Genomic DNA, 20,024 nt, shown 5'->3' on the forward strand with positions numbered 1-20,024 from the left:
CTGATCACTGCAGAAAACTAAACTTAATTGTCTATGTGCTATTGAAAGACATAAGTCCTAATTTCTTTTTAATTTTAATTCTTAAAATGTTTTAAATCCCGCACCTAAACCAAAAACCCCTTGCACGCAGAAACGTTGCGCACTAAATCGTATGTCTTCCGATGCACATTAAATCCAGAATCAAGTGCAGCTTTCGAGCAAAGACGATTCAGTCATTCCTAATAAAAGAAAGTGAAAGAGTTTCACAAGTTGATACTGATGCTGCAGAATCACTTCAAGCTATTTCTGATGTCAGAAGCCCAGTTTATTAAAACTAAATATGTTTAAAACTCCCATGAAAAAGAACCTGACCAATTACAAACCAGCTGATCCTGAACAGCAGTTGACAGTATGATGGACACACACAGACACTTGTTTCTACTTAAGGTAAAGTTCACGATCACCAGTTTTGATGCTATGAATCAAGTCTTTATTACATGCGGCATTTGAGGATCACACCTCAGAGATGAAAGTGCAGTTTCTCTCTGAGGCTAAGAGTTTTTCTATAGAGAGAAAAACAAGTCTAAGGACAGACAGAAACAACTCCCTCATGCAACACAGGACCATTGAAGCAATATCTTGTTAAATCTATATTATCGGAACCTCCTTTCTTCTACAAAATTAAGCATATTGTGATAAGTACTTTCTCACAGACACACAGTTCACTCAGAGGTTTCATCTTACTTTCAGTTGTTGCCTATTTTTTTAACATACAGTATAGATACATTACACAGCATATAGTAAATTTAGCAAAACATAGGTCCCCAAAATGATTTATACTTCATAATGACGTCACAAGGCACAGTTTACTTCTAAAGTGTTACAACCATAATGCAAAATAGTAATTTTCCCACAGTAATTTATTTTGATAAGATGCCCTGTATATTCATTGACAAACTAAGAAGAAGACTTAAGATGTGAATTATGATTTAAAACAGTACATTTTCAACACAGTTAAATCAGTCAGACTGTATAAAAATCAGACAAGCATTCAACGATCCCATGCAGTAGGTTAATTCCACTAACGTATAAGTTAAAACATGTAGTTCTTCTGCAGTTTCTCACTTTTGTTAATGTGAAGCTGGATTTGGCCAACAGCTGAGGAGGTCACACCTTCTGACATTCAGATGGCCACACTATTTTCTACCTCCTCTGGATCCATGTATCTGTATGGGAACTCCAGATTCTTGTTTCTGATTTTGATGTGTGCACTTAACACTTCAAGCTCTCCTTGAAAAGCCCTTATCAGCTGGCAGGGAATCTCCTCACTGAAATGGTGCTCGTAGTACTGGCCAAGAGGGACCTGATGACATCAATGACACATTTAAAAAAAAAAAATTCCGCTAACATTTAAATGTTTAACAAACAGACTATTGGCAAAATAATGTATAGTTGTAGGATTATTTTTCAGTGGCTCAACAAGAGTATTCTTGCTCTAATGACATATTTACCTACTTTACACAACTTGAACATAAATGGGATATATGTAAATTCATTTTCATGAGGTTTTGGGCACTTACAAAGTCAGAGGACTGCTTGCTGAGTAGCCACATGACAGCCATTCCATTAGCGGTCGTGCCCATGTTAGGCAATGTCTTCAGCATCGTGGCTTCGCTTGTTGTCCCCTTTGTGGTTGGTGGAGGAAGTCGCAGGGTGGTGGGAGCGTTGGGCATCCAGCCGCCATAGTCATACTGCAACGAATGAATGATTGATTAATACTCTTTGAAGCCACGCCATTTCATAATGAAGGTCTGATGCTCCACTACTTTGGTCCACACTGAAGTATTTCAACAACTATTGCAGGGTTGTCCTAGTTTTTAGAGGGCTTAGGTGCAAATGACCTCATACGCGATCACGGAAACATAGCTTCGAGACTTGATAGGCTGTAATCAAAACGTCATACTATACTAGTAGTACGTACTGATTTGGCCAAAATGTAGCATGTAGTATGCAAACAAAAGCAAAAATCTACAGTATGCCAAAAATACCTGGATGTCATACTGATTTGGAAAAAAACTCCATTATGTATCGGGCCAGTCTACCTCGCCTACTGTATCCCACAATGCAAATCGCTGGAACGGTACAGGCTATGGTCACAACAGCAGCAGCCAAAAATGGCTCGTTTTAGTAATTTCATCACTAAATTCACTTCTGAGAATGAGCCCGAGTATACACAACGAGGCTGTAAATGTACAGTGGAAGTTTGTGCAGAAATAAATGCTGCAGCCCCTAATAACCGAAAGAGGTTTCCTGTGTCTTGTTTCCTGCCGCTGAGTGAAGTGACAGGGCTCCAGAGCGTGTAATGTTATCATCTCCAACCAAAACTCCGGTCTCCCCTGTGCCTTCTGGCTGCGATCGGGAGTCTGAAGCAGGAAAAGTTAACACTTGTATCAACATCGGCCGGGCCTTCGATTCATGGAGAGACCTTCATTTGCAAAGCTAACATTACTGCCAAGCATGTGAAATATAGAGTGAGCACAAGCGCGAGCAACAGGACTCTGACTGTCATTGACTTAACAGCCATAGGTGTCGCTGTTAACAAGCAATTTCGGAATCTTACATTGAGTCCCTTTAACCACAGACCTTATTTCAGGCATCTAAATAAAAACCCATTCAAAAAACCCATTGACTTCCAGACGAGGGAACCGGAAGTGCTAAAATGCTAACTCATTTTCGGGTTTTAGGACTCATTCCTGTAGCACTCTATTTGATTTTCGTGTGACATTTGACTCATGTGATCTCGTGACATCGCGAGAATCCAGCTGCCATGCGAGGTTAGCTCATCCCTGTGTTGCACATCTTTGAGAAAGGGCAAAGTCCTTATGAAACAGACCAAGAACTAGACTAGTTATTCTGTTCTGAGCCTGCAGGACTGTTACAACTGCACAGACTGGGACATGTTTAAGGAGTCCTGTACTGATATTGTCAGCTGCTATTTGACGTTGAAGATAATATAATCCTTAATAAGTCTCTGAAAGTATACCCAAACAGCAAGCCATGGGTGTCAAAATCACTGAGACTTTTATTGAACAAAAACAGAAGGGCGTTTCGAAAGGGCAATCTTTCAGAACTGAACTTGCTAAAAAAGAAGATAAAAGTAAAATTAGGAGACCTTTGCAACAGTCATTTGGGTTCTTCCTGGGATGGTCTAAAAACTATTGTTGGGTCAAATAACATGAGTGACTCTAACGTGGTTCTTGATGATTTAAAATCCGAAAAACAGCTGGCACAGGAGTTTAATGAGTTTTAACTTAGGTTTGGCAGCCTTGATTTTAGTATTGAAATTTTAGAACTGAAAAACAAACTATCATGCAATGGTCCCACCCCCTTCGATGTTTGCTCTGTGGCCTACTCTTTGAAACACAGCAAGGCTAGAAAAAGCGCAGGGCCTGACAACATAAGTAGCCGTCTGATCTCCTCCTATTCAGAACAATTGGCCCCCATCTTCCACTACATTTTTCAATTGTCAGTCAACCAGCAGAGGGTGCCGATAAACTGGAAGCAGTCCATAGTTATCCTGGTGGACAAAAATACAATCATCCCAAGGTTTTTAATGATTTTAGGCCTTTTGCTCTGACTTCTCTAGTCATGAAACCCTTTGAAAAACTGTTAAAAAGACGACTTCTCACCAACACTGAACACCATCTTGACCTATTGCAGTTTGCATAGAGGGCTGGTCGAGGGGTAGAAGACGCTACCACCACACTGCTTAACCTTGTTTTTAAACATCTTGAAGGCAGTAAAACACATGCCAGGCAGCTATTTGTGCATTTCTTGTCTGCTTTTAACATTTAACAACAAACCCCACATTTTAATAGACAAGCTTATTCATAATTTTGGCTTAGATTTTAATATTGTGGGCTGGATCATAGATTTCTTAACAAACATAACACAGAGAGTGAAGTTCCCTCGGGGCTGTGTACTTTCTCCGTTCCTCTATATTCTGTATACTGAAGACTGCCGCAGCTGGCACGTCAGATTATTTTTTAATTTTGCTCTGTCATAGTCAGTCCAATGAAAACAGCCATGGTCCTGTCGTTGATTAATTTGTACAGTGGTGTGAGAGTGCATACCTTCAACTAAATATAACGAAAGCTAAGGACATGAGTATTGATTTTAGGCATCAACCCTCAACCCCTCAGAGGACAGGTGGTAGACTCTGTAGACAACTACAAGTACCATGGGATTTTTCTTGATAACAAGCTGAATTATGACTGTAATACTGAGATGTTGTTTAAGAAGGGCCAGCAACATTTGTTCTGTCTCCAGAAATGTCTCCAAAAACACTTTGGGTTTCACACATTGCCAGGAAAAGCAGAGCTAGACATCATGGCTAAAGCTGCATGCTAACTCTGTCATGGACAGGAAACGTTATCGTATTGCGGTAACATTCGATCAAATCAGCCGACACTACAACTGTAGAACACCCTTTTACTGACATTTATGTTAAATGCATTTAAACGGCCCCGATGGAGCTGACTATGAATGTATAAAAAGAACGGAGCTGATGGGAGTGCTAAAGACAGACTTGGCAAAGTTAGCGGAAGTATAAACGTGTGACTATGTCCGGTTTTCAAAATAAGATGTTAACAAAGGGAACTATATACAAAATACATATAAGATTGCATTATATTCCAAAGTAACAGGTACAAGCGCTCGTTCATACCCACAGCCATTTCGCTTCTGAATACAGGCCAAGGGAGGAGGCAGTGAGTCCAAAGGCTACTCACTTAGCAAAGTGTGTAGTGTAGTTGATGATATGATGATGATGATGATGATGATGATGATGATGATGATGATGTGGACTATAATGTCTATGCTGCTGACGATGAAAATTGTGATGGTAGAGATGTTGATCATGTATTCAACATGTCTGGTCACTATGCACTGTACTGTCCCTGTGTATTTGTATTTATATGGTCATACTCTGCCACTATTTATTCTATCTGACTTGAGTTGACTTGAGATGCTAATTTTAAAAAAAAATTTCTAACCGATAACCGACCCTCGTTAACCGATTATTAACCGTTAACTGACAACATCAGTGCGTTGCATGCAGCGGTGCTATTTTCAGTGCCTAACAAGCCGCCCAGCTTCAACGAAAAGCCGATGCACAAACAGGTTAAATCCATCATTTATCACCAACTGCAGTGTATGAGCGCAAAACAGACAACTGAGTCTCCCATCCGGGAGAGTTACTGTAGCAGGCATGACGCTGCGTGTATTGTCCCAGTAAGTCTCCACCACATCATTTATTTGAGCTGCGAGGTTGTCAGCAGTGTGTCTGCCTGGCTGCTCTGTCTGCCTGGCGTAACGATAGCAAGTGTCCATCAGCCCACGTTTCTGTGGTTTGGATCGATCAGGGCTACGCTATGCTAACAGTGTAGCTGCTCCATCAAGGCAATGCAAGGCATGGCAAGTTTAATCATACAGCACATTTCCGCAAAAAAGCAATTCAAAGTGCTTTACAGAAAAACATCAAAAGCATTGAGACAAAGTGCAATAGACACACATTATAAAAGGACATTTAAATACAAATAAAAACAGTCATTAAAAATCCAAGAGTATCAAAAATAAAACAAGCTAAATATAATAAAACAGGTAGAGAATAAAAATTACAGTGCAGTGTAAGAGGTGATTTGATAAAAAGCAGAGGCAGACAGAAAAGTCTTCAGCCTCGATTTAAAGGCTGAATTGCAGGCTGAAAGGCTGAAAGGCTGAGATGCAGGAATTTTCTAAAACACAATGTATAGACTGATACAAAAGAAAATCCCTCTCAATCATCACTTCTGACCTACTAAAAGTGTGTGGTGGTGTCGGTATCTGCAGAGACCCTGCCCACTGCCTGTATTGTCACTTTTCTTATTATTTTGCTGTGTTAGGGACGTTTCTGGGCGTCTGCTTCTCTGATTCACTGCTTTGTTTTCACTAACGCCGCTCCCTCTCTTCATTCACTCTATAGCTCACTCAACCATTGTTGTTCTCTTTATCTCCCTCGCTCAATCATTGAGCCGAGGAGGAGGGGCCAACTTTGAATGCTGTTACAATCAGCAAATGACAACTGTTACATGTTATACCTTTAAAAGAAGTAAGAGTTGACCTACAGTTTTCTGAGAGTTTGTTCCAGATATATGGAGCATAAAAACTGCCGCTACTTCTCCATGTTTAGTTTTGATTCTGGGGACAGAAAGCAGACCTGTCCTAGATGACCTGAGAGGTCTGGTTCATAATGCAGAAGAAGATCAGACATGTATTTTGGCCCTAAACCATTCAGTTCTTTATAAATCAACAGTAGTAGTTTGAAATCAATTCATTGACAGACAGGAAGCCAGTGTAAAGACCTCATAACTGGAGTGATATGATCTACTTTCTTGGTCTTAGTGAGGACTCGAGCAGCAGTGTTCTGAATCCGCTGCAGCTGTCTAATACATTTTTAGGTAGACCTGTAAAGACACTTTTACAGTGGTCGAGTCTGCGCGCATGGACAAGTTTTTCCAGATCCTGCTGAGACGCAAGTCCTTTAATCCTTGATATATTTTCTTAAAGTGATAGTAGGCTGATTTTGTAATTGTCTTAATGTGACTGTTGAAATTAAGGTCTGAGTCCATGAGTACACCAAGATTTCTGGCTTGGTTTGTGGCTTTTAACATTGCCGATTGAAGTTAAGCACTGACTTTTAATCGTTCCTCCTTGGCTCCAAAAACAACTACCTCAGTTTTTACTTTGTTTACTTGAAGAAAATTCTGGCCCATCCAATCGTTGATTTGTTCAATGCAATTACTCAGGGCTTGTATTGGACCCTGGTGATGTTGTTATGTAAATATGTGTGTCATCTGCATAATTATAGTATCCCGATCCCAGCTGACATTGGGCGAAGGGGGGGTACACCCCTGACATGTCACCAGACTAACAATTAACCTAACCTGCATGTCTTCGGACTGTGGGAAGAAGCCAAAGAACCTGCAGAAAACCCACGCTAACACAGGGAGAACATGCAAACTCCACACAGAAGGGCCCCAAGCTGGGTTTGAACCTGCAACACTCTTGCTGTAAGGCGACAGTGCTAACCACTACATCACCGTGCAGCCATTATAGTAACTTATTTTGTTGTTTTCCATAATCTGAGTTAGTGGAAGTATGTATATCAGTGATCGGCAACTGGCGGCCCGCGGGCCACATACGACCCGCAGAATATTAATGAGAATTGTTAGAGTTTCCCCAGTTTGCGGGTTCCCTTCTAGACACTAGCCTCACCGACCTGCTAACATGGCTGTAGACCCTTGTTTACGTCATCCAGAAAAAAACTGCAAAACCTCATTAACCCAATCTAAAAATAAAGCAACATTCTAATTGATAATCTGGATAAATTAAAAGGCATTACCTGTCCAGTGTTCACAGCTGAGTGCTGTCCTGAGCAAGTGAAGATCACCATGGTGACAAACTTGACCAACTCAGCCACGGTGGTGAAGCTCTGAGGAATTCCTGAGAATTAGAAGGAATAAACTGCATTACTTAAAGATGTCTAGATGACTAAATTAAAGACTGCGTTATGATAATATAATGGTACATAAATGCGCACAGAATTATCATCATTAAGACTGCGCTTTATTTTAAAGCCCACCTGTGCTTTCATGGGAAAGGAATCCATGTTCAAAAATGTCCAAAATCCACTTCTGTAGTTCAGAGTCTTTCTGGACCTCAGCGTCATTCTTGTAGTAGAAGCTGAGCACTCCCTGCACAAATCTTTCAGAAATTTGGACAAGTTCTGTAAAACACATATTACTTGAAATATACATATTTCATACACACTCTTCAGTAGTAAGACACTCTTTTCTAGACAATTTAATGGCCATCTCTTTAGAATGATCAGTTTTGTTCTTATTAAGAATTTGGTGCACTATTTGGCAGTGACTCATACAACTTTAAAGGTACTAAATTCAATATTCAGAAAATTAATATAGCAGCAAACAACTATTTACTATGTAAAGATATAGAGGAGTAATATACCTGAGCAGAGAATGAAGTCACTCTCCCTCTGTGTGTGTTATAATCCACGTTTCTCTGTGCTTTTTTTACATAGCCGGCCGGCTATGCTTGCCTTTTTGTGCATGTATGTGCATGTGAGGGTGCCCCACTGGCTAGCTCACGGCCGATGCTCTGCACTGCTCTCATACGGCGGTTACAGCTGATAAAGCCGTCCCTTCCAATGGTACCGTCGCGGAAGCATAGCACCCACCCTCTGGTTCCCCCTAGGTTAACACTGTTAGCTCTGTTGTCAGCACTGTTGTCGTTGTTTTCACTGTTAGCACCGTTAGCTGCGAGCCGCCGGCTCAGTCGTCGCCATGTTGAGAGCCGTGCAGAGGCAATATAATGCTTCCAATCTCGCGTTTAGTACCTTTTAAAGGAATAATTTGACATTTTTGGAAACATGCCTATTCGCTTTCTTGTTGAGAATTAGATGAGAAGATTGATACAACTTTCATATTTATGCGTTATGGAGCTACAACTGGGTGGCAATTAGCTCAGCTTAGAATAAAGACTGGAAGCAAGGGGAAACAGCAGGGCTTGCTTCAAAGTTCAAATATATGCCTATACCAGCACCTCTAAATTTCACAAATTAATTTGATCTCTTGTGTTTAAGCAATACACAAAAACAAATGTAAAAACAACAATTTGTAGTTTTACGAAGGGGGTTACATGCTGCAACTGTTTCTTGGTAAACAGTGGCCATGATGAAATAGATCCTTTGTGAGAAAATCAACTGTGTTATAAGAGGAAAAAAGCTAGCTGGTAGAGAGGGCAGGATTTATTATTTTCCAATATCAGGACACCTGTACTACCTGTGGATGATATCCCAAAGCTTGAGTCCATCATCCCTGTAGTAGAAGTTTGGCACAGCCTCCAGCCCTCTCTCAGCAATGTCCTCTGGTATGCAGACGGAGCTGTAGGTCAGTGAGGCCAGTGATCTCTTCAGGAGTTCCTTCATAGTATCTCCACCAGAAGCTGCAAACTAAGGAACAGTCAAATATGTAAGAATAGGCTATAGTTAGAGCCAGATACTGTAGCTACGTGAGTGTGTTGGTCTTTTCATACTCTTTTGAAAAATCCAGTCTTAGATATTAGACGATCTCGAGCCAAGTAGTTGATCTGCAGCGTGTAGCGAGTGTGAGGTACGAGGAGCTGAGGGAAAGAGGGAACTCTGTTAGTGACACTATTACATGTTAACAAAATCAGAAATCTTGACGCTGCTTAAACCATTCAGCAGTGTGAAATACTTGAAAATATATACACACTAAAACATTATGATTCATCAACTTTGGAAGATACAAAAATCACCAAGTTGAAAAACTACAACTACAGTTAGTTCAGTATTCTCCATTTCAGTTACCTTGTACAGGGGATGCACCATCGGCACATTGCGCAGCAGTGACACTGCAAAGACTTCAGCCAGCAGATGAGTGCGCAGCAGGTGAGCATTGAGTTGATGCTCGTTGAAATCTGCTCCTCTCACAAAAATCTTGGCCGTCAACCAGTCGTACTCAGAATCAGTAGGATAGAAGATGGGGTTGTCATCTGCTGGAGTCTGTTTCAGCTGCAGGAGAAGGAAGGAGGATGTGGTTCATTCAATCCATTCAATTCATTACCAGTACTGGTCAATTATGTTAAATACTTTTCTGTAATTGTTGTATTTTCCTATTTACTATAGATTTCATCTGCTTTTCAGTTAGCTACTTTTCAGTTAGAAATTAATATTTTCATCGAATCCCAGGTCAGAACACAGGGTCAACTTGAGAACAGAAGCTTTACTTTCCTCAGTCTTACAGACATCCATGCTTGTAAATAAAGTTGACTTGACTTATTTGCCTCAGACTCAACTGCCTGTCAAACGTGGATATAGCTATGGGAGGAACTTTTTTTTTTTACATGGCTCGGGCTCAGGCAGGAAGAAATAAACTGTTTTTGCTAGCAGAGAGACTTCATAGCTGCCATCTGCATACTATATATTAGGGAAGCGACGGTGAGGAAAATTTCCCACCGGTTAATAAACTCGTGACAACACCGGTGTTACCGATGACACCGGACATTTTTCAAGAAAAGATGATGGTCAATATGTTTAGCGCGTTTACTTTGATCTTTACAGTCGGATGGCTGTGTGTCTGGCCTCTCCGGTAGAGTTTTAGCTGCAGAGCTGCAGGGGTCTAGCTGGCACCGCTGCGCCATGCACACCGGCTGTGACCGCTCCGTCCTCCTCGCAGCAATTACCTCATTAACGTTATGGTTCCCTTATAGCATTGGGTTTAAATATGAAATATTACCAAATAGGCGCGTTTGCTTTTTGCTTCGAAATCAAATCCTCCGCCATCACTTGGTTTGTCAACTCTCTCTTGTCCCGTGTGTGTGAAATCTGACACCTGCTACTCTGAGCTGAGACTCTATATGGAGACGATGCATTTACTTTCAGTTTATAGTGTCCGTCGTCCGACTACCTATTGATAACATGCTGCTGATATGCCAAAATGAACTAAATAGGTTTTATTTCTGTAAAAAAAAAGCAAAACGACGCTGTGTGCCCCACCACCGTGTAACACTGACTACTACGATAAGCCCACTAGCCATGGTAGCTGCTACTTGTAAAGAACCCTGTGTCTTGCTTAAAGAACACTTTCGGCAAGGTTGATGCTTCCTGTCGCAGGGGAACCTACATTTTACGGTTTGAATGGTGGTTGCCTTAACTCATACTCTTATCTTTACTATTAGCTATATTTGAGTGCTAATCTCACCTGAATAGCAATCGGCATCAGCTTATCGTCAGGTGTTTTGTGGAGCAGGACCAGGGGAGCCATCAAGTACTGCTTTTTCCCATTGATGGTGTTTGGTGTCAGTCCATCCAAATTCTTGTAGTCACACAGGAATATGTTGCCCATCTGTTTTAAATTTGAGTGAGGATGAGAAATGATTTGTACGGAGCCCCCCCAGATCCTTAGGAGAAAATTGTATTAACTCGTTCCCTCAAGTTAGTAACTCAAGGGTACGAGTTACATCATAGTATACTTCCTCCAATCATTCCTGACAGTCAAGTCATTGACTTCGGTAAAGTTGGAAAGATATTGACAGAGTCAAACTTCCTGGATCAATAACTCATAACCGAAACGTTGTTAAAACACAAATGACGGCTCTTTCTAACCATAGTAAGGTAGACAACGAGCTACAACCTCATTTTAATCAGCACACGACGTTGGTCTCTATGCGCAGCCGGCTGTGAGACGAGTGGTCAGGGACCGTCTACAAAGTGCAACGCAGAAAAGAGATGCTACAAAAATATTCAATAGTTTCACTGTTATACAGTGTAGTACCACCAAAATTACTTCAAACATCAATGATCTCCTCATGGTTGTACTACAACATTTAGATTGAAAAAATATGATTTTGCATAATTCTTTTGAATTTTGAATGGGAGAAATATTCAATAACTTCAGTATAATACAGTGTAGTACCATCAAAATCACTTCACACATCACTGGTCTCTTCCTGATTATACTTATTAAACTAATTAAGACATTTTGGTGTCACTACACTTTCTCAAAGTGAAGTTATTGAATATTTTATAACATCTCTTTTCGGCGTTGCCTTTGTAGTCGGACCCTGACCACTCGTCTCACAGCCAGCTGCGCATAGAGACCAACGTTATGTGTCCAGCTCGGAGGAACGTTTTGATTAAAATGAGGTTGTAGCTCGTTATCTACCTTACTATGGTTAGAAAGAGCCGTTGTTTGTGTTTTAACAACGTTTCGGTTATGAGTTATTGATCCAGGAAGTTTGGATCTGTCAATATCTTTCCAACTTTATCGAAGTCAATGAAATGACTATCAGGAATGATTGGAGGAAGTGCACTATCAGGTAACTCGTTCCCTCGAGTTACTGTACTAATTTGAGGGAAGGAGTTACTAACTTGAAGGAACAAGTTAATAAAATGTTCTCCCAGAGGTCTAGGGGGTTCCGTAGATTTGACTCATGCATACAATATAGATAATATACACTAAGTGCAATATGTGATTCCAAATTTAGCATGTCATGGGTCAAAACTATAATAACTAAAGGTCAAGACGATCACCTTCATTTCATCTGCCAGGCTACACAGACCACAGAGGGAGACCATGTCGTCAGTGGCAGGGAAGTTCTTGGGCAGAGCTGAACAACGTCGGATCATCATGGGGTTGACACCATTTAGAAACTGGTAGCCGAAAAAAGCGTCCTCCTTCCAATGTTTGTGGACTTTGTCTGGAGAAAGAACAGAGTTGAACTTCATTTTGTTTCAAGCTTTGGGTTAGAAAATGTTACTCTGCCATCAGATTAACTGTATGCACAAAATTTAGAGTCACAGACACAGATTGGACACTGTTTCTGGTTGTTTCAAAGCCAGAGTTCTATAATTACTAGTTTTCTCGTGAGCAAAGCCTACAATTACAGTTGAATCCTCCCCAGAGAAATGTGAAGAATTTCATAAGTACTTTTATAATAAAATAGTTGTGTTTCAGCACATTAAAACAGAATTCAGAGAGCTTGATGTTGACTCTTGCCCACCTTCAACATTAAAGGGAAAATTTGGCACTTTTTTGTGGTTGTCCAATCAGTGTTGATGGTAAATGTAATCAACTGAAACAATTAATTCCTCTGTGTGTGCTATATTGCCCTAGAAAGCTGATTTCTCCTGCTTGAGGAGCCGTGCCGGCAGTGCCTACATGTACCAGGATGCATTGCGCGCAAGCTTCTGTTCAACGTTGCCTCTATGCGCATTTCTTCAGCCACTCTGTCCTTCTACTGAGATCATCTTGGTTATTATTATTTTTGTTTTCTCGTCATTTTAAACCCATGTTTTGAATCTGATCTTAATCGTTTTTATTGCTTCAAGTTTGGTTAATCAGCACTGCTGACATCGAGCAGATTGTGCACCTTTTAAGCGATCTTCAACCAGACTGCCCTGACGTCCCACAAGGACGCCAGTTACCGGGATCCCATGCCACCAAGACTGTTTCACTGAACCTGCCGAAATCTCAGTCAAACTGGACCCATATCGCCTCTTCTGACTTCATCATAAGTCATGCCTCCACTCACCTCACCATCTGGATGCGACAGTTGCCTCCACCTGTCCACCATACGGAAGCTTGGCTTGGAGGAGTTGTAGCATTTATTCACCGACAAATAAACTGTACACACACTGCTACAGCTACGTTCCCAGCTATAACGCCACCAACAACCCCACACTCACGGTCTGTAGGACACTTGTTAACGTTACACTGTGCTGACAGACCGTATGTGTGTGACAACGGGGAGCACGAAGCCACCAGCAAAGTTACAGCTGCTAACGTAGCACATAAACACACACAGTCTGTCGGACACTCTGTAACATTACGGCCGTGCTGACAGAGTAATGTTACTCCAGGCAGACACACAGTTGACAACCTTGTAGCTTAACTAAATGATGTGGTGGAGACTTACTGGGACAATACACGCAGCGTCATGGCTGCTACAGTAACTCTCCCGGACGGGTGAACTGGGGACTCAGTTGTCTGTTTTGCTCATACACTGCAGCTGCTGACAAATGATGGATTTAACCTGCATCGGCTTTTCGTTGCAGCTGGGCGACTTGTTAGGCACTAAAAATAGCACCGCTGCATGCGAAGCACTAATCTTGTCGGTTAACGGTTAATAATCAGTTAAAGCGGGTCGGTAATCAGTTAGAAAAAAAATTCAAAATTAGCGTCCCTAACCTGATCATAGATGAAGAACGGATCCTGGACTCTTTGATCACGTAGACTATATTACTCGCATAATGGAGGACGGTAGTGATGGCAGTAAACCCTGGAGTTATTTTAGAAAGAGTGTGTCACTGCGTTAAAGAAACGCACATTCCTGGTTATGGAATCCCCGAAAATCAGGGTTGGGGAAAAGCGGTCGTGGGGGTGAAGGCTGGGCTCTGTCGGAACAAAACAGAACACACTAAGCATCCACAATATATGCTGCATTCATCGTCCGAGGATGGACTGCCGCAGCAAGGGGGAAGCGTTCTTCCCAACAAAAGGGCTCCCTGCTGGACAGCTGGTTACAACGTGAGGGGTGGACTGCAGCCGGGTCATGTAGGGGAGTCGTTGGGAGCAACGGTCAACCAGAGAGACGGACGGCTTGGACGCCGCCGTGGAGAATGGAGGTGGTAACAAGGGGTCATCAGACTTCGGAGACGAAAGGGGGATGCGGCAACTGGCGAGACGTCCCGCTCATCCAGCATGGAAAATCTGTTGGTCAGCTTGAGGGCCAGACGTAAATAGGGAAGACAGGGGAGTTTTTGAGTTGGAGTGGAGCTAACCAGTGCCTTGGGCTTAGCCCCCAGCTGGGTCCAGTGGACTGCAGCCTTGGCGGCGTCATCCAGCCATGGGACAGTAGAGTCCAGTTCTGCGGTGGTTGTGGTGGTGACAGCATGCGATTCGTCCTTTGCATTATGCATGCCTACTATTGTCTATATTTTATATTATTTTGGAGCAGGGATGTTCCTAATCTCTAATTTCCCCTGATGTTTAAAAGGAAGTTTAAATTTAGTATAGTTGACGTTAAGAAAACACTCAGAATTCAACAACTCACAATTAAATATATAAGGTTAATCATTGTGTATAAGTGCCATTTGAAATCATTAATCACATTTTTCAATTACCGAATCGTATATTAAATGCAGCTGAAATCAATATGTCTCCATACTGTATTAACAGGGCGGTCTAGCATAACAGACATTCAAAGTTTCATTTGAAAACCTCAATCAAATCTTGAATGTAAAAAAAAGTGACTTTGGATACAGCACAACCACTGGCCAATCCAGTTGAGGTGCTGAACCCAGCGGAAAAGGGAGGTGGGGGCAGGAATCAACAAACCGTGCCTGAGTACGTTACACAGTGTTGACACGGATCAAATAACCTGGGCATTGGGGTCAAGTTTACTTGGATCCGGGCCGGGGTCCCTGATCATACCATACCAAACATATAATACCTGATATTTCAGTATGTCTGGAGCAGAACACCCCCTTGATAGCATCAATATCAGACCAGTTCTCCTTGGAATGCTCCAGTCCCTTCAATTTCAGCTCAATCACCCTAGAAAACAAAAGCAAAGAGTAACTTTATTATGATGCCTTGAATTGTTTTGATAGGCAGGTACATACTGTAGTTACATAGATAATCTGACAGAATTTGAGGACTTTACCCTGTGGTTAGAGTGAAGACAAACTCGCTCATCTTGGTGAAGGAGAAACGGACCTCACTAGGCAGAGAACAAATGTTTTCTGCCTTCATGCAGTGAGGTATTCCCTCTTCGTACACATACCAGCTGGGAAAAATAGAGGCAAGCAGATGAGGAAGTTTTTCATGAGGAAGTCTAGATACCTGTGTACATGGATCTGTAGCTTTCATTTAGAGTATGCAGGCATAATACAATTGATATATATTCATGTATTCAGTATTGCAATTTTGCAACATATGTTATAGTATAAAACATTTCAACGTCATCCATCCATCCATCCATGATCTGTAACCGCTTATCCTATTTAGGGTCGCGGGGGGGGGCTGGAGCTGGTCCCAGCTGACATTGGGCGAAGGCGGAGTACACCCTGGACAGGTCGCCAGACCATCACAGGGCTGACACACAGAGACAGACAACCATTCACGCTTGCATTCACACCTACGGGCAATTTAGAGTCAACAATTAACCTAACCTGTATGTCTTTGGAGTGTGGGAGGAAGCCGGAGAAGCCGGAGAAAACCCACGCTAACACGCGGAGAACATGCCATAACCATTGCACCACCTGCCGCCCCATTTCAACGTCACATTGTGGTTAATTTATCAATTTATATCATAAATATATTCAACCAAAGGTAGAGGGAATTTGGATACATGTTAGTTTTGGGGTGCATAAAGTCAAAATGTGTATAAGCTCTGAGCTCTCACCGATAGTCTTTCAGTCGCTGCTTCAGCTCCTGCTGCCGACTTTTCTTGCAAAGATGATGGTTGTCTTCAAAGAATCTCAGAGCTTGAAGAAAGAACCAAAACAAGGTGTAAAATTGTTGATATATACGGTTGTGTTGAATTTACTCCAGCCTCCTTATAGACCAGCTTGCAGAACTTGTCTTTCTTTTATGTGCTCTGAGGTCAGTGAACAACAACAAGCTAGTTTCCACAAACCTGTTGCCTCTCTGAAGTGGTGCACCTTGCTGTCATTCTTCCAGCGGTAGATGGGAAAGTTGTAGGTGTCTCCTTCAGGGGATTTCACTACCACCTTGGCCGGAAACCAAGAGTCTTCATGGAACCGTAGGAGACGCTGTTTTTTGTTTAGCTCTATCAGGACCAGCTTTCCAATGGAGACAGGGCAGGACACGATAAAACTAGACACCTGGAGTAATGATAGAAAGTGTTTGAAAACATTTACAAGAGATGAAGATAGAGTGTATTAGATAACCAAGAACTGAGCTGGACAAAATAAAATTTAATAAAAAAAAAAGAAAATAAAACACCTTTTTTTAAGCTCATTATGGGGATTTGTCTTTGCTTTGGTGACATTTGTGAACGTAGGTTTAAGAGTTGCAGAGCAGCACATATCCTGTTACTACACATATGAGTCTGAGTTGACGAAAGTTTACATCAGCTTCTCTAAATTGATATTTAATGTATAATCTCATATAGGCAAAGGTGAGGAGGAGTGTTATACTCATATCTATGTAACTATGTAGCTGCCTATCAAAGTGATTCAAGGCATCATATTCAAGTCTATGCTGTTATTTTCTAAGCTGGTTGAGCTGCAACTGAAGGGACTTTCTGATTCCAAGGAGAACTGCTCTGATATGGATGCTATCAAGGGTGTGTTATGCTGCAAATGGACTGAAATATCAGGTTCTATCACAGTAGTTTAATGGAACACTTATACTCTATGCATGATAATAATAATAATAACAATAATACCTTTAATTTATTTAGCACCTTTCAAATGATAATAATATAATAATTACAATAATACAGTCAGAAATTAGTTAAGAAAAAGACATAAGATAAAAGTATGAGTATTACTCCTACATAGAGAGGGATATTTCAGACTTACTGCTCCTCTGACAAAGGAGGAAGTTCCTTTCAAGCCTGTGAGCGTCTTGCGTTTACTCTCCCCGTCTGTGCCCACCAGCTTGATGAAGACGTTGTTAAAAGTGGTGGCATCGTCGAGATTGCCAGTGGTTACAGTCACTTCATAATTCACCATTTTCACACTGGAAAGCAGAAGAATCCTGGTGGGGAGAGAATATAATTCTCAGCAGTTATTAGGTTAACTGTCACTAGATGAGCCTGAGTGCAAAAAACCTTTAGAATACTGGTATCACAATGGAAATGGCATTGGAAAAAAAGTAGGCTATTATAATAATATATAAAATCTGTCTTTTCTCACCGATTTATGACAGTCCACTTCAATCCAGACAGTCCAGTTCAATAGTAGCTAACTGAAAAAAATCATAAAGCATCTTATATATAATATGACCATAAGTTAATGAACAACCAGTTCATTTGACAAACATTGACACAAGACAGCAGGAACAGATGAATAATTTATTAACAAAAAAGAAAGCTCATAGTTATATTTAGGCAGGTAACGGAAGTAAATCCAACAAAAACTAGAAACACTGAAGAAAACTAAACAACTAAACACAAAGAGGAAGGCTGGAACGTAAAACCAAGCAGGTACACTGGAAACAAGACTAAAGACACAAGGGACAAATTATCAGATGAAACACAGGTGTGGAAAAAGCCGTCGGGAAAACACACACAGGAGAAGTTTACCTTCAGGGCTTCTCTGACAGAAAGGGTTTATTTTAATCTAGGGATGCTAAATTAGAATTTTTTTTTAACCGATAACCGTACCTCGTTAACCGATTATTAACCGTTAACCGACGAGATTAGTGCGTCCCATGCAACGGTGCGCCAGCTGCAGTATATGAGCACAACTGACAACTGAGTCCCCAGTTCACCCGTCCGGGAGAGTTACTGTAGCAACCATGATGCTGTGTGTAGTGTCGTGGACACATGCAGCCGCTTTCCCAGTAAGTCTCCACCACACCATTTAGTTTAGCTGGCAGGTTGTCAGCTGTGTGTCTGCCTGGCGAGTGTCCGACAGACCGTGTGTGTGTGGCGGCGGTGAGTGTGGGGTTGTCAGGATTTTTTGGGTGGGGCTGAAACCATGGCTCAATGACGCAGTGGAGCCATCCTTAGCATGACCCCACCTGTCTTCAGAAACCTGGTATTTGAAAGGCAAAAGAGAAGCCCAGGAAAATGACAAAGTGTCAGAGTGTGTAGTACCAGGGCAACGAAATGTCTTTGAGCCTACCGCTTTGGGCTGCATTCCCTAACGGCCCGACTCCGAGAAGACTGGACCCAGGGGCGACGGGGGCCGCTACCGGCCTCACACCGTCCACGGGCTGAGCCTCGATCAGAAGGACTCAGGCCCCGAGTGACACCAGGCAAGCGGTCTTCCGTACGCCACATTTCCCCAATCCGCCAGTCGGACGGGGATTCGACGCTGGGCTCTTCCCTCTTCGCTCGCTGCTACTGAGGGAATGCACCTTCCCTGCTTGTGGCCGTGGTTTCAGCGCCTTCAGCGGACACGCCCCCCAGAGTTTCAGAGCAGAGAATACTGCTTATTTTTCCATGATTTTGAAAGCTAATTTTATATACTTGGCGATTTTAATCATTCAAATTTGGCTGGGTGGTTAGTAACACATTTATCTTTGGTGTGACAAACCAAGAGTGCATATTTATTATTGCTTTACACAGACTTTAACATCCCTATTTTAATCCAAACCGTGACCTTGTTCACTAAATCTAGGAGATTTGTGACAGAAAGCACTGAAGGCAAACTTCTCCCATGCGCTGGGAAAACTTACAAAGACAGGAAGTAATACCAAACATGACAAAAGGGGACTGAAGAGTAACTTTCAAACTAAAACAGTAAACAGAAGAACAAAAACCAAAGACCATGACAGAACTGCTCTTTTGATAAAAGTAATCCCCACTGATTTCTCTTCTTATACATACAGTTTTGTGGGAGTGTCCATTCAGTAACAATAGTCCGCTCTGTTGATGGAATATTGGACTTCTTTGAACAATTACTGCACTTGCAAAACCACAGGAAGATAATGCAAAAACATTTGTTTTTAATGCAGCACTAGTTTGTTTGATAAAGATAAACCAGCTTTTCCACCATTAAATGTAAGACATTGGTTAAACATTGAAGTCATGGTTAGACATTGAAGCCATGGTTAGACATTGAAGTCATGGTTAGACATTGAACAAACAGCATGCAAAGAACTATCAATCAAACACCCGCACTTCCTTTCCAAATCCATCTCAAAACATATGTAGTGTGTAACAGCTCTATATCTAATTCAATATTTTTACTCGTAAAATACAAAATGGGACACCACCTCTTTTTATAGAAAATAGAGGAAACTATTTTAATATAAGTTTTGATCATTGATCAGTCTCAAAATCTGAAATGTAAATTCTGAATTCATTGATCCAAGCTCTGCTCTGAAATACACACAGACCACGACGTAGTGATAAAGTGAAACATTTATTTACCATACATTGTGATAACTGAATGAATTAAGTGATGAGTACACGGTAATTAATACTGGTAATTAATGAATGAATGAATGAAATGAAAATTCAATGACACAAGCAACTGATTGGAACTTTAATGGTGAGGGAATGTCTGATTATTCTCTCTCAAAGCAGTCAATACTTAGTCTAACACATGATGACTTCTAACAAATTGATTATTGGTTAACATACAATGCGCACTCTAGATCGATACTGGGTGGAGATATTGCTCCATCGCAGCTTCACAGTTCCTAGGTCGTCCATAGTTGAAGATGAGGGTATTTTGATAAATGGGAAAGAGTTACCAATGT

General features: G+C 41.5%; 1 protein-coding gene across 1 annotated transcript; it reads right to left on the reverse strand.

Annotated features, from left to right (window-relative positions):
* Positions 1-446: 446 nt before the first annotated feature.
* On the reverse strand, positions 447-18,233 carry LOC141764603 (polyunsaturated fatty acid lipoxygenase ALOX15B-like). Its single transcript, XM_074629920.1, has 16 exons — positions 17,977-18,233; positions 17,507-17,558; positions 17,171-17,348; positions 16,261-16,468; positions 16,027-16,108; positions 15,286-15,408; positions 15,073-15,176; positions 12,152-12,318; positions 10,821-10,964; positions 9,428-9,631; positions 9,133-9,219; positions 8,880-9,049; positions 7,661-7,782; positions 7,421-7,521; positions 1,560-1,730; positions 447-1,342 (listed from the first exon to the last, which is right to left on the reverse strand). Exons 3-16 carry the CDS (start codon positions 17,321-17,323, stop codon positions 1,163-1,165), a joined length of 2,016 nt encoding a protein of 671 aa, XP_074486021.1. The 5' UTR covers positions 17,324-17,348; positions 17,507-17,558; positions 17,977-18,233; the 3' UTR covers positions 447-1,162.
* Positions 18,234-20,024: the final 1,791 nt, after the last annotated feature.

This window comes from Sebastes fasciatus, chromosome 3 (genome assembly GCF_043250625.1).
Source record: "Sebastes fasciatus isolate fSebFas1 chromosome 3, fSebFas1.pri, whole genome shotgun sequence".
Lineage (NCBI taxonomy): Eukaryota > Metazoa > Chordata > Actinopteri > Perciformes > Sebastidae > Sebastes > Sebastes fasciatus.

What these genes read in the sequence shown, in the direction of transcription:
- LOC141764603 (XM_074629920.1), bottom strand. Translation starts at nt 17,323, where the DNA reads ATGGTGAATTATGAAGTGACTGTAACCACTGGCAATCTCGACGATGCC. An exon ending in GTCTTCACTCTAACCACAGG is followed by an intron (nt 15,177 to 15,285) that starts GTAAAGTCCTCA and finishes TTTGTTTTCTAG; the next exon opens with GGTGATTGAGCTGAAATTGA. An exon ending in CAGACATACTGAAATATCAG is followed by an intron (nt 12,319 to 15,072) that starts GTATTATATGTT and finishes TTCTTTCTCCAG; the next exon opens with ACAAAGTCCACAAACATTGG.